General features: G+C 44.0%; 1 protein-coding gene across 1 annotated transcript in view; it reads left to right on the top strand.

Moving 5' to 3' along the window:
• The window catches only part of tdrd12 (tudor domain containing 12), a 42,966-nt gene extending 22,464 nt beyond the window's left edge, over positions 1 to 20,502 (top strand). The window contains exons 30-34 of the mRNA XM_065022385.1: positions 1,704 to 1,797; positions 1,982 to 2,095; positions 2,351 to 2,504; positions 2,761 to 2,821; positions 16,644 to 20,502. Of these exons, the coding sequence (XP_064878457.1) occupies positions 1,704 to 1,797; positions 1,982 to 2,095; positions 2,351 to 2,504; positions 2,761 to 2,821; positions 16,644 to 16,711 (491 nt within the window). The 3' untranslated portion in view covers positions 16,712 to 20,502. The remainder of the gene's footprint in view (positions 1 to 1,703; positions 1,798 to 1,981; positions 2,096 to 2,350; positions 2,505 to 2,760; positions 2,822 to 16,643) is intronic.
• The last annotated feature ends 3,457 nt before the right edge of the window (positions 20,503 to 23,959 follow it).

Here is a 23,959-nt window from a genome sequence, read left to right as displayed (position 1 = left end):
ATAGCTACATGTTTCAAGCAGACCACCATAGTCCCTGTGCCCAAGGAAGCGAAGGTAACCTGCCAAAATGATTACCACCCCGTAGCACTCACGTCGGTAGCCATGAAGTGCTTTTAAAGTCTGGTCATGGCTTACATCAACAGCATCCTCCCGGATACCCTAGACCCACTCCAATTTGTATACCACCCCAACAGGTCCACAGATGAGGCAATCTCAATCCACACTGACCTTTCCCACCAGGACAAAAGGAACACTTATGTGAGAATGCTGTTCATTGACTACAGCTCAGTGTTCAACACCACAGTGCCCATGTAACAGTATAGCTGTCCCTCTCCTCGCCCCTACCTGGACTTGAACCAGGGACCCTCTGCACACATTGACAACAGCCACCCTCGACGCATCGTTACCCATCGCTCCACAAAAGCCGGGGCCCTTGCAGAGCAAGGGGAACAACTACTTCAAGGTCTCAGAGCGAGTGAAGTCACCGAAACACTATTAGCGCGCACCCTGCTAACTAGCTAGCCATTTCACTCCGGTTACACCCACAAAGCTCATCACTAAACGAAGGACCCTGGAGCTAAACACCTCCCTCTGCAACTGGATCTTGGACTTCCTGACAGTCAGCCCCCAGGTGGTAAGGGTAGGCAACGACACGTCTGCCATGCTGATCCTCAACACTGGGGCCCCTCAGGGGTGTGTACTTGGTCCCCTCCTGTACTCCCTGTTCACCCACAACTGGGTGGCCAAACGTGACTCCAACACCATCATTAAGTTTGCTGATGACTCAAGTGGTAGGCCTGATCACCGACAACGATGAGGCAGCCTATAGGGAGGAGGTCAGACAACCACCTCTCCCTCAGCATAACAACCTCTCCCTCAATGTGAGCAAGACAAAGGAACTGATCGTGGACTACAGGAAAAGGTGGGCCGAACAGGCCCCTATTAACGGTGTCCACATCACCAACAATCTATCATGGTCCAATGCAGTCGTGAAGAGGGCACAACAAAACCTTTTCCCCATCAGGAGAATGAAAAAAATGTAAAGGGTCCCCACATCTTCATAGTTCTACAGCTGCACCATCGAGAGCATCCTGACCGGTTGCATCACTACCTGGTATGGCAACTGCTCAGCATCTGACCGTAAGGCGCTACAGAGGGTAGTGCGGACGACCCAGTACATCACTGGGGCCAAGCTTCCTGCAATCCAGGACCTATATAATAGGCGTGTTAGAGGAAAGCCCATAACATTTTCAGAGACACCAGTTACCCAGGTCATAGACTGTTTTCTCTGCTACTGCACGACAAGCGGTACCAGAGCGCCAAGTCTAGGACCAAAAAGCTCCTTAACAGCTTCTACCCTCAAGCCATAAGACTGCTGAACAATTAATCAAATGGCCACCAGACTACTACATTGACTCCCCCCCCCCATTTGTTGCAACCCGCTGTTTATTATCTATGCATTGTCACTTCACCCCTACCTACATGTACAAATTACCTCTAAGCTGTACCCCCGCACACTGACTCTGTACAGGTACCCTCTGTATATAGCCTTGTTATTGTGTTTTTATAAAAAAAAGGTAAATATTTTCTTAACTCTTCTTGAACTGCACTGTTGGTTAAGGGCTTGTAATTAAGCATTTCACGGGAAGGTCTACACTTGTTGTATTCGGCGCATGTGACAAAGTTTGATTTGTCTTATTCAGGTAATTTGATCGATGAGAAGCAAGTCAACGGCCAGCAAGTCAACGGTGAGAAAGTCATCAGTGTTGTCAAGGTTGATGTGGATGCACCAAAAAGGTATTTGAGGTACACGTATCCCTTATATTTCTGAATAGTCAAATTAAGCTGATTTTCTATTTACGTATTGCACATCAGTGTTGCATGGGGTCAATTCCATTTTTAAAATCAGTTTACTTAATAAATATATGAATTGACTGAACTGACTCTAATCCATCGCAGATTTACATTTAGTCTTTTTCAGTTTCCATCCACAGATCAAGTGGTTCCAGAGAGATGACACAGTCACACTGAACATAAAGCTCAGAGAACCAGTGGATCAGAGATGTGAATTCTTCCCTGACAGAGTGGTGTACAGGTCTGTCATGTGTCCTTTCAACCACCTGAACATATATAAAAATTAAAAATTAAATAATCTTAAGTAGCTTGAGGCAAGTGCTGAGCTGTTAATGTTTCTAGTCTATGTAAAAAATAAAAATTTTTTTTTTAAATAACTCCCCGTGCAAGGTAACATTGTGTGTGCAGGATGAAGTCAACATTGGGGCTGAATTCCCTGCATCACAAATGAGAGAAGCATTTAATTTGATATTACATCTCTAACTATTGCCTATAGTGCATGTGTGAATGACAGGCCTTATCGTGCTGACCTGGAGCTCCACAGTAACATCACTGCAGAGAGGTCCTCCTGGGAGATGAAGTGCAATGAGCCAGTCATCCGGCTCGTCAAACACGAGAGGGGAGACTGGAAGATGCTCCTCAAGCAAAAGGTAGTGCTTTTCATTAAAGGCAAAAATATAGTATGTCTATCTCCTAACCTCCTTTGTACAGCTAGCAATACCTGTAGGTAAACATACTTTGGATATTTTGTCCTTTTGGCATTTGAGAACTAAAAAATACAAGACATGGCCTTCCAGATGAGGAGTTGTCAGAGTTTTGCTTACAGTAACAGAATGTTCTAGCGATGTCATGCCTCGTTGTTTATTCATAATGAATATTGATTAAGGTGAATTGTGATGTCCTCAGAGTGCTTTTGTTAGTTTGGATTTCGACCGATTTGAGGAAGATGAAAAGAAGACTTCAAATGGTAAGATTTTAGAATCATTTGCACTAAATTCCAGAAGCTAGAGTTATTTGCAGTCAGTTACAGTGGGGAGAACAAGTATTTGATACACTGCCGGTTTTGCAGGTTTTCCTACTTACAAAGCATGTAGAGGTCTGTCATTTTTATCATAGGTACACTTCAACTGTGAGAGACAGAATCTGTCACATTGTATGATTTTTAAGTAATTAATTAGCATTTTATTGAATGACATAAGTATTTGATCACCTACCAACCAGTAAGAATTCGGGCTCTCACAGACCTGTTAGTTTTTCTTTAAGAATCCCTCCTGTTCTCCATTCATTACCTGTATTAACTGCACCTGTTTGAACTCGTTACCTGTATAAAAGACACCTGTCCACACACTCAATCAAACAGACTCCAACCTCTCCACAATGGCCAAGACCAGAGAGCTGTGTAAGGACATCAGGGATAAAATTGTAGACCTGCACAAAGCTGGGATGGGCTACAGGACACTAGGCAAGCAGCTTGGTGAGAAGGAAACAACTGTTGGTGCAATTATTAGAAAATTGAAGAAGTTCAAGATGACGGTCAATCACCCTCGGTCTGTGGCTCCATGCAAGATCTCACCTTGTGGGGCATCAATGATCATGAGGAAGGTGAGGGATCAGCCCAGAACTACACGGCAGAACCTAGTCAATGACCTGAAGAGAGCTGGGACCACAGTCTCAAAGAAAATCATTAGAAACACACTACGCCGTCATGGATTAAAATCCTGCAGCGCACGCAAGGTCCCCCTGCTCAAGCCAGCGCTTGTCCAGGCCCGTCTGAAGTTTGCCAATGACCATCTGGATGATCCAGAGGAGGAATGGGAGAAGGTCATGTGGTCTGCTGAGAAAAAAATAGAGCTTTTTGGTCTAAACTACACTCGCCATGTTTGAGTACAGCCCAAAGAACACCATCCCAACCGTGAAGCATGGAGGTGGAAACAACATTCTTTGGGGATGCTTTTATGCAAAGGGATCAGGACGACTGCACCTTATTGAGGGGAGGATGGATGGGGCTATGTGTCGTGAGATCTTGGCTAACAACCTCCTTCCCTCAGTAAGAGCATTGAAGATGGGTCGTGGCTGGGTCTTCCAGCATGACAATTTACATTTACATTTAAGTCATTTAGCAGACGCTCTTATCCAGAGCGACTTACAAATTGGTGCATTCACCTTATGACATCCAGTGGAACAGTAGTGCATCTAAATCTTTTAAGGGGGGGGGTGAGAGGGATTACTTTATCCTATCCTAGGTATTCCTTAAAGAGGTGGGGTTTCAGGTGTCTCCGGAAGGTGGTGATTGACTCCGCTGTCCTGGCGTCGTGAGGGAGTTTGTTCCACCATTGGGGGGCCAGAGCAGCGAACAGTTTTGACTGGGCTGAGCGGGAACTGTACTTCCTCAGTGGTAGGGAGGCGAGCAGGCCAGAGGTGGATGAACGCAGTGCCCTTGTTTGGGTGTAGGGCCTGATCAGAGCCTGGAGGTACTGAGGTGCCGTTCCCCTCACAGCTCCGTAGGCAAGCACCATGGTCTTGTAGCGGATGCGAGCTTCAACTGGAAGCCAGTGGAGAGAGCGGAGGAGCGGGGTGACGTGAGAGAACTTGGGAAGGTTGAACACCAGACGGGCTGCGGCGTTCTGGATGAGTTGTAGGGGTTTAATGGCACAGGCAGGGAGCCCAGCCAACAGCGAGTTGCAGTAATCCAGACGGGAGATGACGAGTGCCTGGATTAGGACCTGCGCCGCTTCCTGTGTGAGGCAGGGTCGTACTCTGCGGATGTTGTAGAGCATGAACCTACAGGAACGGGCCACCGCCTTGATGTTAGTTGAGAACGACAGGGTGTTGTCCAGGATCACGCCAAGGTTCTTAGCGCTCTGGGAGGAGGACACAATGGAGTTGTCAACCGTGATGGCGAGATCATGGAACGGGCAGTCCTTCCCCGGGAGGAAGAGCAGCTCCGTCTTGCCGAGGTTCAGCTTGAGGTGGTGATCCGTCATCCACACTGATATGTCTGCCAGACATGCAGAGATGCGATTCGCCACCTGATCATCAGAAGGGGGAAAGGAGAAGATTAATTGTGTGTCGTCTGCATAGCAATGATAGGAGAGACCATGTGAGGTTATGACAGAGCCAAGTGACTTGGTGTATAGCGAGAATAGGAGAGGGCCTAGAACAGAGCCCTGGGGACACCAGTGGTGAGAGCACGTGGTGTGGAGACGGATTCTCGCCACGCCACCTGGTAGGAGCGACCTGTCAGGTAGGACGCAATCCAAGCGTGGGCCGCGCCGGAGATGCCCAACTTGGAGAGGGTGGAGAGGAGGATCTGATGGTTCACAGTATCGAAGGCAGCCGATAGGTCTAGAAGGATGAGAGCAGAGGAGAGAGAGTTAGCTTTTAGCAGTGCGGAGCGCCTCCGTGATACAGAGAAGAGCAGTCTCAGTTGAATGACTAGTCTTGAAACCTGACTGATTTGGATCAAGAAGGTCATTCTGAGAGAGATAGCGGGAGAGCTGGCCAAGGACGGCACGTTCAAGAGTTTTGGAGAGAAAAGAAAGAAGGGATACTGGTCTGTAGTTGTTGACATCGGAGGGATCGAGTGTAGGTTTTTTCAGAAGGGGTGCAACTCTCGCTCTCTTGAAGACGGAAGGGACGTAGCCAGCGGTCAGGGATGAGTTGATGAGCGAGGTGAGGTAAGGGAGAAGGTCTCCGGAAATGGTCTGGAGAAGAGAGGAGGGGATAGGGTCAAGCGGGCAGGTTGTTGGGCGGCCGGCCGTCACAAGACGCGAGATTTCATCTGGAGAGAGGGGGAGAAAGAGGTCAGAGCACAGGGTAGGGCAGTGTGAGCAGAACCAGCGGTGTCGTTTGACTTAGCAAACGAGGATCGGATGTCGTCGACCTTCTTTTCAAAATGGTTGACGAAGTCATCTGCAGAGAGGGAGGAGGGGGAGGGGGAGGAGGATTCAGGAGGGAGGAGAAGGTTGCAAAGAGCTTCCTAGGGTTAGAGGCAGATGCTTGGAATTTAGAGTGGTAGAAAGTGGCTTTAGCAGCAGAGACAGAGGAGGAAAATGTAGAGAGGAGGGAGTGAAAGGATGTCAGGTCCGCAGGGAGGCGAGTTTTCCTCCATTTCCGCTCGGCTGCCCGGAGCCCTGTTCTGTGAGCTCGCAATGAGTCGTTGAGCCACGGAGCGGGAGGGGAGGACCGAGCCGGCCTGGAGGATAGGGGACATAGAGAGTCAAAGGATGCAGAAAGGGAGGAGAGGAGGGTTGAGGAGGCAGAATCAGGAGATAGGTTGGAGAAGGTTTGAGCAGAGGGAAGAGATGATAGGATGGAAGAGGAGAGAGTAGCGGGGGAGAGAGAGCGAAGGTTGGGACGGCGCGATACCATCCGAGTAGGGGCAGTGTGGGAAGTGTTGGATGAGAGCGAGAGGGAGAAGGATACAAGGTAGTGGTCGGAGACTTGGAGGGGAGTTGCAATGAGGTTAGTGGAAGAACAGCATCTAGTAAAGATGAGGTCGAGCGTATTTCCTGCCTTGTGAGTGGGGGGGGAAGGTGAGAGGGTGAGGTCAAAAGAGGAGAGGAGTGGAAAGAAGGAGGCAGAGAGGAATGAGTCAAAGGTAGACGTGGGGAGGTTAAAGTCGCCCAGAACTGTGAGAGGTGAGCCGTCCTCAGGAAAGGAGCTTATCAAGGCATCAAGCTCATTGATGAACTCTCCGAGGGAACCTGGAGGGCGATAAATGATAAGGATGTTAAGCTTGAAAGGGCTGGTAACTGTGACAGCATGGAATTCAAAGGAGGCGATAGACAGATGGGTAAGGGGAGAAAGAGAGAATGACCACTTGGGAGAGATGAGGATCCCGGTGCCACCACCCCGCTGACCAGAAGCTCTCGGGGTGTGCGAGAACACGTGGGCAGACGAAGAGAGAGCAGTAGGAGTAGCAGTGTTGTCTGTGGTGATCCATGTTTCCGTCAGTGCCAAGAAGTCGAGGGACTAGAGGGATGCATAGGCTGAGATGAACTCTGCCTTGTTGGCCGCAGATCGGCAGTTCCAGAGGCTACCGGAGACCTGGAACTCCACGTGGGTCGTGCGCGCTGGGACCATCAGATTAGGGTGGCCGCGGCCACGCGGTGTGGAGCGTTTGTATGGTCTGTGCAGAGAGGAGAGAACAGGGATAGACAGACACATAGTTGACAGGCTACACAAGAGGCTACGCTAATGCAAAGGAGATTGGAATGACAAGTGGACTACACGTCTCGAGTGTTCAGAAAGTTAAGCTTACGTAGCAAGAATCTTATTGACTAAAATGATTAAAATGATACAGTACTGCTGAAGTAGGCTAGCTGGCAGAGGCTGCGTTGTTGACTATGTAGGCTAGCTGGCAGTGTCTGCGTTGTTGACACTACACTACTCAAGTCGTTCCGTTGAGTGTAATGGTTTCTACTGTGCTGCTATTCGGGGCTAGCTGGCTAGCTAGCAGTGTTGATTTATGACCCGAAACACACAGCCAGGGCAACTGAGTGGCTCCGTAAGAAGCATCTCAAGGTCCTGGAGTGGCCTAGCCAGTCTCCAGGCCTGAAACCAATAGAAAATCTTTGGAGGGAGCTGAAAGTCCGTATTGCTCAGCAACAGCCCCGAAACCTGAAGGATCTGGAGAAGGTCTGTATGGAGGAGTGGGCCAAAATCTCTGCTGCAGTGTGTACAAACCTGGTCAAGAACTACAGGAAACGTATGATCTCTGTAATTGCAAACAAAGGTTTCTGTACCAAATATTAAGTTCTGCTTTTCTGATGTATCAAATACTTATGTCATGCAATATAATGCAAATGAATTACTTAAAAATCATACAATGTGATTTTCTGGATTTTTGTTTTAGATTCCGTTTTTCACAGTTGAAGTGTACCTATGATAAAAATGTACAGACCTGTACATGCTTTGAAAGTAGGAAACACTGCCGATTTTGCAGGATATCAAATACTTGTTCTCCCCGCTGTAGCTACCGCCCCAAAACACTTTTTAAATTGTATTTATTTAACCTTTAACTAGTTTCATTCGCTTTCTATCATTGTATCAAGCCTCTTAAAATGACAAGGAGGCTCCAGTAATGCTTTCACGCCCCCACGATATGCAACGTCTCAGGGAAGACCGGAACAAATGTACTCAGTCAGTTAGGAAAGCAGAGGCTAGCTTTTTCAAACAGAAATTTGTATCCTGTTGCACTTATTCCGAAAAGTTTTGTGACACTGTAAAGTCCATGGAGAATAAGATCGCCTCCTCCCAGCTGCCCACTGCACTGAGGATAGGAAACAGTGTCACCACCGATAAATCTACGATAATCGATAGTTTCAATAAGCATTTTTCTACAGCTGGCCATGCTTTCCACCTGGCTACCCCTACCCCGGCCAACAGCTCTTCACCCCCTGCAGCAGCTTCTCCTTCACACAAATCCAGACAGCTGATGTTTTGAAAGAGCTGAAAAATCTGGATCCCTACAAATCAGCTGGCCTACACAATCTGGACTCTCTCTTTCTAAAATTATATGCCAAAATTGTTGCAACCCCTATTACTAGCCTGTTCAACCTCTCTTTCGTATCGTCTGAGATCCCCAAAGTATTTTTAAAATTTTTATTTCACCTTTATTTAACCAGGTAGGCTAGTTGAGAACAAGTTCTCATTTGCAACTGCGACCTGGCGAAGATAAAGCATAGCAGTGTGAACAGACAACAACACAGTTACACATGGAGTAAACAATTAACAAGTCAATAACACAGTAGAAAAAAAAGTCTATATACATTGTGTGCAAAAGGCATGAGGAGGTAGGCGAATAATTACAATTTTGCAGATTAACACTGGAGTGATAAATGATCAGATGGTCATGTACAGGTAGAGATATTGGTGTGCAAAAGAGCAGAAAAGTAAATAAATATAAACAGTATGGGGAAGAGGTAGGTAAAATTGGGTGGGCTATTTACCGATGGACTATGTACAGCTGCAGTGATCGGTTAGCTGCTCAGATAGCAGATGTTTGAAGTTGGTGAGGGAGATAAAAGTCTCCAACTTCAGCGATTTTTGCTATTCGTTCCAGTCACAGGCAGCAGAGAACTGGAACGAAAGGCGGCCATATGAGGTTTTGGCTTTAGGGATGATCAGTGAGATACATCTGCTGGAGCGCGTTCTACGGGTGGGTGTTGCCATCGTGACCAGTGAACTGAGATAAGGCGGAGCTTTACCTAGCATGGACTTGTAGATGACCTGGAGCCAGTGGGTCTGGCGACGAATATGTAGCGAGGGCCAGCCGACTAGAGCATACAGGTCGCAGTGGTGGGTGGTATAACGTGCTTTAGTAACAAAACGGATGGCACTGTGATAAACTGCATCCAGTTTGCTGAGTAGAGTGTTGGAAGCTATTTTGTAGATGACATCGCCGAAGTCGAGGATCGGTAGGATAGTCAGTTTTACTAGGGTAAGTTTGGCGGCGTGAGTGAAGGAGGCTTTGTTGCGGAATAGAAAGCCGACTCTAGATTTGATTTTAGATTGGAGATGTTTGATATGAGTCTGGAAGGAGAGTTTACAGTCTAGCCAGACACCTAGGTACTTATAGATGTCCACATATTCTAGGTCGGAACCATCCAGGGTGGTGATGCTAGTCGGGCTTGCGGGTGCAGGCAGCGAACGGTTGAAAAGCATGCGTTTGGTTTTACTAGCGTTTAATTGCAGTTGGAGGCCACGGAGGGAGTGTTGTCTGGCATTGAAGCTCGTTTGGAGGTTAGATAGCACAGTGTCCAAGGACGGGCCGGAAGTATACAGAATGGTGTCGTCTGCGTAGAGGTGGTTCAGGGAATCGCCCGCAGCAAGAGCAACATCATTGATATATACAGAGAAAAGAGTCGGCCTGAGAATTGAACCCTGTGGCACCCCCATAGAGACTGCCAGAGGACCGGACAGCCTGCCCTCCGATTTGACACACTGAACTCTGTCTGCAAAGTAGTTGGTGAATATATAAATGATGTCGCTCTTGCTGCTGGTGATTCTCTGATCCATCTCTACGCAGATGACACCATTCTGTTTACATCTGGCCCTTCTTTGGACACTGTTAACAAACCTCCAGATGAGCTTTGATGCCATACAACACTCCTTCCGTGGCCTCCAACTGCTTTTAAATGCATAAATAAAACTAAGTGCGTGCTCTTCAACCGATTGCTGCCCAACTAGCATCACTACTGGACAGTTCTGACTTAGAATATGTGGACAGCTTCAAATAACTACCGTAATTTCCGGACTATAAGCCGCTACTTTATTCCCACGCTTTGAACCTCGCGGTTTATACAATGACGCGGCTAATTTATGGATTTTTCCCGCTTTCACAAGATTCATGCCGCCAAAAAACTGAGCACCGTCACATAATGTGACGTAAATCGAGCGCGCTCAAACTTCCCATCATTCTGATTACGGTAGTAATTTTGTCACCCTCATCATGGTAAAGACACGGAGAAATTCATATGATGCAGCTTTCAAGTTGAAGGCGATCGATCTGGCTGTTGTAAAGGAAATAGAGCTGCTGCACGGGAGCTTGGCCTTAATGAGTCGATGATAGGACGTTGGAAACAGCAGCGTGAGGAACTGACTCAGTGCAAAAAGACAACAAAAGCTTTCAGAGGGAAGAAAAGCAGATGGCCCAAAGTATTTGCAGCCACTCGACATCAGTGTAAATCGTGCATTTAAGGTGGCGCTCCTTGTTCAGTGGGAGGCTTGGATGACAAGTGGGGAGAAATCCTTCACTAAAACGGGCCACATGCGAAGAGCAACTTATGGTCAAGTCTGCCAGTGGGTCCTGACAGCATGGAGCATTGTCAAAAGATCTACTATCATCAACGGGTTTCGAAAGGCTGGACTCCTGCGTGTTGAAGGGGCAGCATGAGCTCAGCGGGGTATTTGCCTCCGGATGAAAGTGACGAGAGCGACAATGAAAACGATCCAACATCGGATCAAGCAATTCTTAGGCTATTCAACTCCGACACCGAAGGAGGTGGTTTCAGTGCACAGGAGGAGGAAGATAGTGACCAATGACTTTCTTGGTAGGCCACTGTTTAATTTTTGTTACAAGCCGTGTTTCATTTAAAAGCTGTGTATAGTTAATTTGTTTCAATGTAACGGTAGGCACCTGCGGCTTATAGACATGTGCGGCTTATTTATGTACAAAATACATATTTTTTAAATAATTCAGTGGGTGCGGTTTATATTCAGGTGCGCTTAATAGTCCAGCAATTACGGTAGGTGTCTGGTTAGACTGTAAACTCTCCTTCCAGACTCACATTAAGCATCTCCAATCCAAAATTAAATCTAGAATCGGCTTCCTATTTATCAACAAAGCCTCCTTCACTCATGCTGCCAAAACATACCCTCGTAAAACTGACTATCCTACCGATCCTTGATTTCGGCGATGTCATTTACAAAATAGCCTCCAACACTCTTCTCAGCAAACTGGACGTAGTCTATCACAGTGCCATCTATTTTGTCACCAAAGCCCCATATACTACCCACCACTGTGACCTTTATGCTCTCGTTGGCTGGCCCTCACTACATATTCGTCGCCAAATCCACTTGCTCCAGGTCAACTATAAGTCTTTGCTAGGTAAAGCCTCACCTTATCTCAGCTCACTGGTCATAGCAACACCCACCCGTAGCACACGCTCCAGCAGGTGCAGTTGAAGTTTACATACACTTAGGTGGCAGTCATTAACTTGTTTTTCAACCACTGCACAAATTTCTTGTTAACAAAACATAGTTTTGGCAAGTCGGTTAGGACATCTACTTTGTGCATGACACAAGTAATTTTCCCAACAATTATTTACAGACAGATTATTTCACTTATAATTCACTGTATCATAATTCCAGTGGGTCAGAAGTTTACATTCGCTAAGTTGACTGCCTTTTAAAGAGCTTGGAAAATTCCAGAAAATAATGTCATGGCATTAGAAGCTTCTGATAGGCTAATTGACATAATTTGAGTCAATTGGAGGTGTACCTGTGGATGTATTTCAAGGCCTACCTTCAAACTCAGTGCCTCTTTGCTTGCCTTTTTGCTCCTCTTTGACCTCAGAAAATAAATTGTAGACCTCCACAAGTCTTGCTCATCCTTGGGAGCAGTTTCCAAACACTTGAACGTACCATGTTCATCTGTACAAACAATAGCACGGAAGTATAAACACCATGAGGCCACGCAGCTGTCATACTGCTCAGGAATGAGACTCGTTCTGTCTCCTAGAGATGAATGTTCCTCTGGTGCGAAAAGTGCAAATCAATCCCAGAACAACAAAATTACCTTGTGATTACCTTGTGAAGATGCTGGAGGAAACCGGTACAACAATATCTGTATCCACAGTCCTATATCGACATAACCTGAAAGGCCATTCAGCACGGGAGAAGTCCCTGCTCCAAAACCGCCATAAAATGTGCCAGACAACGGTTTGCAACTCCACATGGGTACAAAGATCGTACTTTTTAGAGAAATGTCCTCTGGTCTGATGAACCAAAAAATAGAACTGTTTGGTCATAATGACCATTGTTATGTTAAGAGGAAAAAGGGGAGGCTTGCAAGCTGAAGAACACCATCCCAACCGTGAAGCACGGGGGTGGCAGCATCTTGTTGTGGGGGTGCTTTGCTGCAGGAGGGACTGGTGCACTTCACAAAATAGATGGCATCATGAGGTTGGAAAATTATGTGGATATATTGAAGCAACATCTCAAGACATCAGTCAGGAAGTTAAAGCTTGGTCGCAAATGGGTCTTCCAAATGGACAATGACCCAAAGCATCCTTCCAAAGTTGTGGCAAAATGGCTTAAGGACAGCAAAGTCACGGTATTGGAGTGGCCATCACAAAGCCCTGACCTCAATCATGTAGAACATTTGTGGGCAGAACTGAAAAAGTGTGTGCGAGCAAGGAGGCCTACAAACCTGACTCAGTTACACCAGCTCTGTCAGGAGGAATGGGCCAAAATTCACCCAACTTATTGTGGGAAGCTTGTGGAAGGCTACCCGAAACGTTTGACCCATGTTAAGCAATTTTAAAGGCATTGCTACCAAATACTAGTTGAGTGTATGTAAACTTCTGACCCACTGGGAATGTGATGTAAGAAATAAAAGTTGAAATAAATCCTTCTCTCTGCTATTATTCAGACATTTCACATTCTTAAAATAAAGTGGTGATCCTAAGACAGGGATTTTTTACTAGGATTAAATGTCAGGAATTGTGAAACTGAGTTTAAATGTATTTGGCTAAAGGTTATGTTATCTTCCGACTTCAACTATATATTTCACTGGTCATCCCCAAAGTCAACACTTCCTTTGGCCGCCTTTCCTTCCAGTTCTCTGCTGCCAATGACTGGAACGAATTGCAACAATCACTGATGCTGGAGTCTTATATCTCCCTCTCTAACTTTAAGCAACAGCTGTCAGAGCAGTTTACCTGTACACAACCAATCTGTAAATAGCACACCCAACTTCCTCATCCCCATATTATTACTTACCCTCTTGCTATTTTGCAACCCAAAATCTCTACTTTGACATCATCATCATCATTTGCACATCTAGTTCTCAAGTGTTAAAGCTAAATTGTAATTGTTTCGCCTCTATGGCCTATTGCCTTACCTCCCTACTCTTCTACATTTGCACACACTGTACATATATTTTTCTATTGTGTTATTAACTATACATTTGTTTGTGTTACTCTGTTGTTTTTGTCGCTTTGCTTTATCTTGGCCAGGTCGCAGTTTTAAATGAGAACTTGTTCCTGGTTAAATAAAGGTGAAATAAAAATTCGCCATAGAGAGAACAAAATAGTCTACATTTTCAAAGTAGGTGGACACGTCAAACATCGCATTCCAAACTCATGGGCATTAATATGGAGTTGGTTCCCCCCCTTTGCTGCTATAACAGCCTCCACTTTTCTGGGAAGGCTTTCCACTAGATGTTGGAACATTGCTCCAGGGACTTGCTTCCATTCAGCCACAAGAGCATAGGTGAGGTCAGGCACTGATGTTGGGCGATTAGTCCTGGCTCGCAGTCAGCGTTCCAATTAATCTCAATGGTGTTGAGGTCAGGGCTTTGTGCTGGCCAGTTAAGTTCTTCCACACCTATCTCGACAAACCATTTTTGTATTGACCTCGGTTTGTGCATTGGGGCATTGTAATGCTTAAACAGGAAAGAGCCTTCCCCAAACTGTTGCCAAAGAATTGTCTAGAATGTCATTGTATGCTGTAGCGTTAAGATTTCCCTTCACTGGAACTAAGGGACTTTGCTCGATCCATGAAAAACATCACCAGACCATTATTCCTCCTCCACCAAACTATACAGTTGGCACTGCATTTGGGTGCGTCTTTTTCCTAACGCAGTTAAGCCAAAACCACTCCCAGTTATTCAGAGGGGCATCCTACAATTCTATGAGAGGTCTCCAAGTTCGGAAGTGAATATCGCGGCACGAAATTTGTCACTGATTAATAACATTTTCCCTTGTATTTCAAGATTGAAAACTTAACGCTCAAAGACAGATTCAATGGCTGTAGCATAGTGTTTGACTGAATGATTAGCGAATAAATATTTGAGAAATTATGAATAATTAGAATGTTTTTACCTGATAATAGTCTACTAATGATATTATAACTTCAAATACAGAGCTAGTAACGTTAAGTAGCCTACGTTAACTTAGCTGACCTTCAATAGAGGGAATTCACAAGAGTTCTCTGACATTTTTACAACTCATTCAAACTCTGAAAATAAATACATGGGCAAATGTTACCAAACATGATGATGATAATAGGCCTGCATTATGGTAGGCAGCTTATTTGTTAAATTACACTTTCAAATCAAATCAAATCAACTTTTATTTGTCACATACACATGGTTAGCAGATGTTAATGCGAGTGTAGCAAAATGCTTGTGCTTCTAGTTCCGACAATGCAGTGATAACCAACAAGTAATCTAACTAACAATTCCAAAACTACTGTCTTATACACAGTGTAAGGGGATAAAGAATATGTACCTAAGGATATATGAATGAGTGATGGTACAGAGCAGCATACAGTAGATGGTATCGAGTACAGTATATACGTATGAGATGAGTATGTAGACAAAGTAAACAAAGTGGCATAGTTAAAGTGGCTAGTGATACATGTATTACATAAGGATGCAGTCGATGATGTAGAGTACAGTATATACATATGCATATGAGATTAATAATGTAGGGTAAGTAACATTATATAAGGTAGCATTGTTTAAAGTGGCTAGTGATATATTTACATCATTTCCCATCAATTCCCATTATTAAAGTGGCTGGAGTTGGGTCAGTGTCAATGACAGTGTGTTGGCAACAGCCACTCAATGTTAGTGGTGGCTGTTTAACAGTCTGATGGCCTTGAGATAGAAGCTGTTTTTCAGTCTCTCGGTCCCAGCTTTGATGCACCTGTACTGACCTCGCCTTCTGGATGATAGCGGGGTGAACAGGCAGTGGTTCGGGTGGTTGATGTCCTTGATGATCTTTATGGCCTTCCTGTAACATCGGGTGGTGTAGGTGTCCTGGAGGGCAGGTAGTTTGCCCCCGGTGATGCGTTGTGCAGACCTCACTACCCTCTGGAGAGCCTTACGGTTGTGGGCGGAGCAGTTGCCGTACCAGGCGGTGATACAGCCCGCCAGGATGCTCTCGATTGTGCATCTGTAGAAGTTTGTGAGTGCTTTTGGTGACAAGCCAAATTTCTTCAGCCTCCTGAGGTTGAAGAGGCGCTGCTGCGCCTTCTTCACGACGCTGTCAGTGTGAGTGGACCAATTCAGTTTGTCTGTGATGTGTATGCCGAGGAACTTAATACTTGCTACCCTCTCCACTACTGTTCCATCGATGTGGATAGGGGGGTGTTCCCTCCCGCTGTTTCCTGAAGTCCACAATCATCTCCTTAGTTTTGTTGACGTTGAGTGTGAGGTTATTTTCCTGACACCACACTCCGAGGGCCCTCACCTCCTCCCTGTAGGCCGTCTCGTCGTTGTTGGTAATCAAGCCTACCACTGTTGTGTCGTCCGCAAACGTGATGATTGAGTTGTAGGCGTGCGTGGCCACGCAGTCGTGGGTGAACAGGGAGTACAGGAGAGGGCTCAGAACGCACCCTTGTGGGGCCCCCGTGTTGAGGATCAGCGGGGAGGAGATGTTGTTGCCTACCCTCACCACCTGGGGGCGGCCCGTCAGGAAGTCCAGTACCCAGTTGCACAGGGCGGGGTCGAGACCCAGGGTCTCGAGCTTGATGACGAGCTTGGAGGGTACTATGGTGTTTCCATCCTTACCTTGGAAGGTCACTGTCTCTGCTCTGATCGCCTGTGAGTGAGAGAACTCTAGCTAGCCAATGGAAGCGTAGTAGAACGCCCCTCTGATTAACGGGGCGTGGTTTAGGATTAACTCTGTTGGGGTAAAAGAAAGACGCCATTTGGGCAGGTAGCGTAGATGTTAGATGTTTCCACTTCACAATAACTGCAGTTACAGTTGACTGGGGAAGCTCTAGCAAGGTAGAAATTTGATGAACTGACTTGTTGGAAAGGTGGCATCCTATGACGGTGCCATGGTGAAAGTCACTTAGCTCTTCAGTAAGGCCATTCTACTGCCAATGTTTGACTATAGCAATTGCATGGCTGTGTGCTCAATTGTATACACCTGTCAGCAACGGTGTGGCTGAAATATCAAAATTCACTCATTTGAAGGGGTGTCCACATACTTTTGCATATACAGTGTAGTTCTGACTGACCACCTTGTTCTGTTGCTGGTGTTCCCCAGGTCTCTGCTTTGTGGGGCACACTGGGGAGGAAGGCTGCTACGTGAGCTCAGACAGTAGCAGTGACTGACTGCAGACAGACGGCCCTCATCGATCCTCCCTCCAATCACCAACTGAGAAGAATCTAGTGCCAATCCCCCAAAAATACATCAATTCAGCCAGTTAATTATTATACACTTTTCGTTCATGTCTGCTTGAAGGACACATCTCTTTGGCTATTTTAGCACATTTCATATAACAATTCCATGTTTTCAGGTTTATTGTTTAAAGATTTTTTGATGTTATGCTATCAGACTCAACACAAGTGAATTGAGAATAATGATGGAGTATTCAAATCTGTTACGACAATAGTACATCAAAGTACTTACTACTTAGGAATTGACAAACTAGCAGATACCCATGACGTCCAGTCATTGTGTTAACGCTAGTTAGAATTGGCTTGCGAAACACCCTTTAACTTCCTTCATACTGGACACAGATATAACAATGATATCCTCCAGTTCATATGACTCTGGGGAAGTAGATAAAGGGCCCCATTGACAAAATCCTGAAGTAAAAAAAAAAAAAAAAGTATGTTAAAAAGCAGCTTTCCTGTGTTAGAATGATGTGGGCGTACCTCAACAACAGAATGGTGTGGGCGTTTACCCGTCATAAAAAATATTCAAGCAAGTAGACTGCTGATTGGCCAGCTCATCATCCTCTATGAAGAAATGGAAGGCATTTCTGAAACTGTCTGAAGTGTCCCCCCCTCCAATTTATGCTTTGGCTACATGAGTATAGGATGAGTTAACAAAATTATTTGGGTAAGAGTTAACTGAACTTTTAAGTGAGATTTTGACTGGACAATTACAATAAGCGTTTTCACACATAGTTGTTAGCTAAAACGCAAATCAGTTTTATTATAGGTTTAAGTTGCGTTCAATTTCAAGAAAACTAAAATTTGTGAACCAGTCCTTGTTTTCAAGCATGTATCTACTTGACATAAATGTACAAATCGAAGCTACATTCTGGGATTCGAAAAACTGCTGCCATGTCACTTGTTTTGGCATACAGCTGAGGGATGGGGCTAGTAAAATGTAACCCCTCAAATTCATAGACTGCGTTCAAGGTGCAAGGACTAACAGTATATATGCCATTTACCAGACGCTCTTCTCCACAGCGACGTTGTCATGCATGCTTCGTGCGTCATTATTTTACATATGAGTGGTCCTAGGAATTGAACCAACTATCCTGGTGTTGTAAGAGACATGCTCTACCAACTGAGAGGACCAGTCCATGACATCCAAGCTACACATGGTTTGTTTACATTATTGTCATTTGTAAACAAATGGTGTAATAAAAACCAAACATTTTGGGTTATGATAAAGACCGATGGTTGTGCTTTGCTCATGAGGTGTTTAAAGCTCCATTATGGAACTTAATTTTTTTTTTCAAGAATCTTAATGACCATTAATCAACTTTCAGACGAACGTTCTTCCAGACTACCTGGATTTTTGCTGTGATTTTTCAATTAAAGTGCAATGGTTTTGGAATAGTTGCTTTGTAAACTAATATAAATGATTTTACTTTCAATACATGGACTAATTCGGTATGACCCAAATCCCGCCAGAAGAACCGAAAGATTAACTTCGGCCTTAATAAAGCCTTCAAAATAAAAGTTAACAAAACAACAGCTACACTATCAGTAGTCTTCTATGCTTGAAATTAACCTTAACAATTAACAATGAAGTTCCAAGCTAAATATGAAAACACCCGTACGAAGTGTGGAGTGGGTTGTGTAGTAAAAAAATGTAAACACTTGGAATTTCTCTAAATTAAATGGATAGTTTATCTAATCAAGCTAGCTGTAGCAAAAGTAAACAATGGATTATCGTGGATGCTGTCACTTCAGAGAGGTATAGAACGATTGACGTTATATTATACTCAAGGTTTTCTTGAGCTCATTCATCCTCCTCTCCCCTGTAACTATTCCCCAGTTGTTGCTGTAAATGAGAATGTGTTCTCAGTCAACTTACCTGGTAAAATAACAGATTTTTTTTTTGGGGGGGGGGGTGTTCCCATTCTTGTCTGCAAATCATCTCAAGCTCTGTCAGATTAGATGGGGAGCGTCGCTGCACAGCTATTTTCAGGTCTCTCCAGAGATGTTAGATCGTGTTCAAGTCCAGGCTCTGGCTGGGCAACTCAAGGACATTCAGACTTCTCCCAAAGCCACTCCTGCGTTGTCTTGGCTGTGTGCTTAGGGTCATTGTCCTGTTGGAAGGTGAACCTTCGCCCCAGTCTGAAGTGCTCTGGAGCAGGTTTTCATCAAGGATCTCTCTGTACTTTGCTCCGTTCCTCTTTCCCTCGATCCTGACTAGTCTCCCTGTCCCTGCCGCTGAAAAACATCCCCACAGTAAGATGAAGCCACCACCATGCTTCACCGTAGGGTTGGTGCCAGGTTTCCTCCAGACGCGATGCTTGGCATTCAGGCCAAAGAGTTCAATCTAGTTTCTCATGGTCTGAGAGTCTTTAGGTGCCTTTTGGTAAACTCCAAGCGGGCTGTCATGTGCCTTTTAACTGAGTGGCTGAAGAAAAAAAAGAAAAAAAAGAAAAAGGTCTATACAATTTTAGAATAAGGCTGTAACGTAACAAAATGTGGAAAAAGTCAAGGGGTCTGAATACTTTCTGAATGCACTGTAATTGTGCATTAAACTAAATTGGTCTGCCTGTATAAACGCAGCCATTGTGGATTAATTTCACCCAAGCATGTAGATTGACCATTTAAAGGGTTAGTTCATCCAATCTGCAGTTGCTACATCCATTTTTAGACTTAAATATATGTACCCATTGATTGAAGAATATAACTTATAAATCCCTTATGAGCTTAGTTCAACTGTTGTACCCCATCAGAACCCAAAATATAAGCTTGTTTTCCTCCAATGTTTGTTCACAAAGTAAATGTAAACATTTATATAACCTCAAAACATGGTTAAAATATAATTTTAATATCATGGCTGGTCAGTCCTTGCATCAATAGCTCTATGAATTTGAGTGGTTGCATTTTTCCATGCCCATTCCTCCAGCTTTTTACCGAAACTGGTGAGGCTTACATTTTGTTTCAACTGCTGATGGCAGCTTTAAAAGATGGTTCTGTTAGTGTTTTTGCCATAGTTTGATTCCTCTCAAGGTTTCTTCCATCTGGGCGTTTTTCCTTGCCTCTGTGCTTCTGCTTGTTCTTTGGAGGATTAGACGGTGTCACTGTGGACTTGCGACGGATTTCCTTTATATGGATTCTGTTTTTGTTGGTCAAACTCAGTTTCACCTGTTAGTCTAAGCCCTGTGTAAGGGGGGGGGGGGGTTCTGCTAAACTATATAGAAATATTTAAAGAAGGTCATACCAAGAATCATTTTGCAATTTGATTTAGAATTTTAAGAGCCCTTGAAGTATAAAAAAAAAAACATTAAAAAATGATTTATTTGGCTTTGCTGCTATTAGCCCATACAAACAAATTGAATAACAGGTCAACCACATGGAACAATGGATATCCCCCCAAAGAAATCTAAAGGAAGATTGTTCTGAAGTGTCTGTCCTATATCTGAGAGCTACAGTATAAGAAAGATCAGGAAACATATTTATTTGTCCATGTATTTAACCCCTTATTTCTGGCACTAAACTGTTAACATAGTCGTGGCCAAACGTTTTGAATGACACATTAATTTTCACAAAGTTTGCTGCTTCAGTGTCTTTAGATATTTTTGTCAGATGTTACTATGAAGTATAATTACAAGCATTTCATAAGTGTCAAAGGCTTTTATTGACAATTACATGAAGTTGATGCAAAGAGTCAATATTTGCAGTGTTGACCCTTCTTTTTCAAGACCTCTGCCACATCCTGACTGATGGCAGCCCATTCTTGCATAATCAATGCTTGGAGTTTGTCAGAATTTGTGGGTTGTTTGTTTGTCCACTCGCCTGTTGAGGATCGACCACAAGTTCTCAATGGGATGAAGGTCTGGGGAGTTTCCTGGCCATGGACCCAAAATATCGATGTTTTGTTCCCCGAACTACTTAGTTATCACTTTTGCCTTATGGCAAAGTGCTCCATCATGCTGGAAAAGGCGTTGTTCGTCACCAAACTGTTCCTGGATCGTTTGGAGAAGTTGCTCTCGGAGGATGTGTTGGTACCATTCTTTATTCATGGCTGTTCTTACGCAAAATTGTGAGTGAGCCCACTCCCTAGACTGAGAAGCAACCCCACACATGAATGGTCTCAGGATGCTTTACTGTTGGCATGACACAGGACTGATGGTAGCGCTCACCTTGTCTTCTCCAGACAAGCTTTTTTCCGGATGCCCCAAACAATCGTAAAGGGGATTCATCAGAGTAAATGACTTTACCCCAGTCCTCAGCAGTCCAATCCCTGTACCTTTTGCAGAATATCAGTCTGTCCCCAATGTTCTTCCTGGAGAGAAGTGGCTTCTTTGCTGCCCTTCTTGACACCAGGCCATCCTCAAAGTCTTTGCCTCACTGTGCATGCAGATGCACTCACACCTGCCTGTTGCCATTCCTGAGCAAGCTCTGTACTGGTGGTACGCCGATCCCGCAGCTGAATCGACTTTAGGACACGGTCCTGGAGCTTGCTGGAATTCTTTTGCGCCCTGAAGCCTTCACAACAATTGAACCGCTCTCCTTGAAGTTCTTGATGATGCGATAAATGGTTTATTTAGGTGCAATCTTACTGGCAGCAATATCCTTGCCTGTGAAGCCCTTTTTGTGCAAAGCTATGATGACGGCACGTGTTTCCTTGCAGGTAACCATGGTTGACAGAGGAAGAACAATGATTCCAAGCACCACCCTCCTTTTGAAGCTTCCAGTATGAACTCAACCAGCATGACAGAGGGATCTCCAGCCTTGTCCTCGTCAACACTCACACCTGTGTTGATCAGAGAATCACTGACATGTCAGCTGGTCGTTTTGTGGCAGGGCTGAAATGCAGTGGAAATGTTTTTGGGGGATTCAGTTAATTTGCATGGCAAAGAGGGACTTTGCAATTAATCTGATCACTCTTCATAGCATTCTGGAGTATATGCAAATTGCCATCATGCAAACTGATGCAGCAGACTTCTAAAATGTATATTTGTGTCATTCTCAAAACCCTTGGCTACGACTGTATATACTTCCTTTCATTTTTTTAAACTGGTTCTGGGGGGACCTTCAGATGAGTCTTGTGAGGCCTGTGTTCGTGAGAGTCTCACCTTTTCACAGAATGGTCATATTTGTGTGTAGTCCAAACTTGCGTTTGTTGATTACTGAAGAGGCATTTGTTAAATTTTGAAGAGGGCGCTGATGTTCTGACAAAAATCTATCACGGAAACCTATACCCATGTAGCTTGTGTGATCTTGTTAATTAACATGTATCATATTATATTGTATTTTTTTGTTGTCTCAAAATCCATGTAAAAGCTTTGTTTTTGGGTTAAATTAAAGTTCTTTGTTTCTTGAATTTCCCTGTTATAATTTGTTTATTACACTTAGAACTGGATCACCCTAGTAACTACTGGAACACCAAACATGTAACATTTCTACTCATTACAATACCTGTAAAGAGGTGAATGGGGTATGGTCGGTAAACATTGGTGTGCTCTCATGAATGGACATGCTTCAAAATCTAATAGCTGCTTTCCTACTTCCTCTTTTCACTAACACACATTTCAACATTGTACCTTTATCAGCAGGTGGCAGTGTAAGTCTGATATAGTGTTCTTATCCCTTGACTTATTTTGCATTTTGTTGTAACAGCCTGAATTAAAAATGTATTAAATCAACAACAAAAAAATCATAATGACAAAGTTAAAACACTTTATTTTTTATGTTTTGTTAATTTATTGAAAATGAAATACAGATATCTTATTTACATAAGTATTGACTCAGGGGTGTGAATACATGTTAGAATTTCAAGACTATTTTAGTCAACTGTAACTAGGCCACTCCGGCACATTCAATGTCGTCTTGGTAAGCAATTCCAGTGTATACCCAGTCTTCCGTTTTAGGTTGTTGTCTTGCTGAAAGGTGAATTTGTTTCCCAGTGTCTGTTGGAAAGCAGACTGAACCAGGTTTTCCTCTACGATTTTTGCCTGTGCTTAGCTTTATTTTGTTTCCTTTTATCCTAAAACACTCCCTACCTATAATATGATGCAGCCACCACCATGCTTGAAAATATGAAGTGGTACCCAGTGATGTGTTGGATATGCCCCAAACATGTGCCGACTTCCTTCTTTTCACTTTGTCAATTAGGTTAGTATTGTGGTGTAACTACAATGTAGTTGGTCCATCCTCAGTTTTCTCCTATCACAGCCAATAAACTCTTAACTGTTTTAGTCACTGAGTGGTTTCCTTCCTCTCTGTATCTTTGTATTGACTGGGTGTATTGATACACCATCCAAAGTGTAATTAATTACTTTACCATGCTCAAAGAGCTATTCAATGTCTGCTTTTTAAAATATTTACCCATTACCAATAGGTGACCTTTGCGAGGCATTGGAAAACCTCTGTTCGAAATTCACTGCTCGTCTGAGGGACCTTACAATTATCTGTATATGTGGGGTACAGAGATGAGGGAGTAATTCAAAAATCATGTTAAACTTATTGCGCAGAATGAGCCCATGCAATTTGTAAGTTAAGCAAAAATGTTACACCTGAATTTATTTATGCTTGCAAGAACAAAAGGGCTGAATACTTATTGACTCAAAACATTTCAGATTTGTATTCATTTGTAAAAAAATAAATAACAATTCCACTGACATTTTGGGGTATTGTGTGTAGGCCAGTGACACAATCTAAATGAAATATATTTGAAATTCAGGCTGTCACTCCAAAATGTGCAAATAGTGAAGGGATGTGAATACTTTCTGAAGGTACTGTACATGCCTAATTTGGGCCCATTTTAAATATATTGAAAGGGCCCTCTATTACAAACTAATTGTTTACCACGGGTAGGTAGGGGACCTGCGACATTTGCTCCCAGTGGTTCCCAGCGCCTATGCAATTGAGGCCTAAACTTTCACCGTGTTGCTGATTTAAAGTCCTGTTTCATGTTAGAATATAAAATACAAATCACAGCCCTTTTTGAATAAGTGATGGATAAGAAAAGAGTAAAAGGTCACGTACACATTTAAGTATCCCGATTGCACACTGACATTGCAACATTTTATTACATTACACTGTGAAAAAAACACTTAAACCTATGTTATTCTGCAAATCAAGTTCAAGAACGTGTTAGAGAGCAGTAGAGGCTTCTTTAGTATTATACTGTATGTATACAGTGTAACTTGGCTTCAT

Source organism: Oncorhynchus nerka, linkage group LG9a, assembly GCF_034236695.1.
Source record: "Oncorhynchus nerka isolate Pitt River linkage group LG9a, Oner_Uvic_2.0, whole genome shotgun sequence".
Taxonomy (NCBI): Eukaryota; Metazoa; Chordata; class Actinopteri; order Salmoniformes; family Salmonidae; genus Oncorhynchus; species Oncorhynchus nerka.
This window is presented reverse-complemented; position numbering and strand designations above follow the sequence as displayed.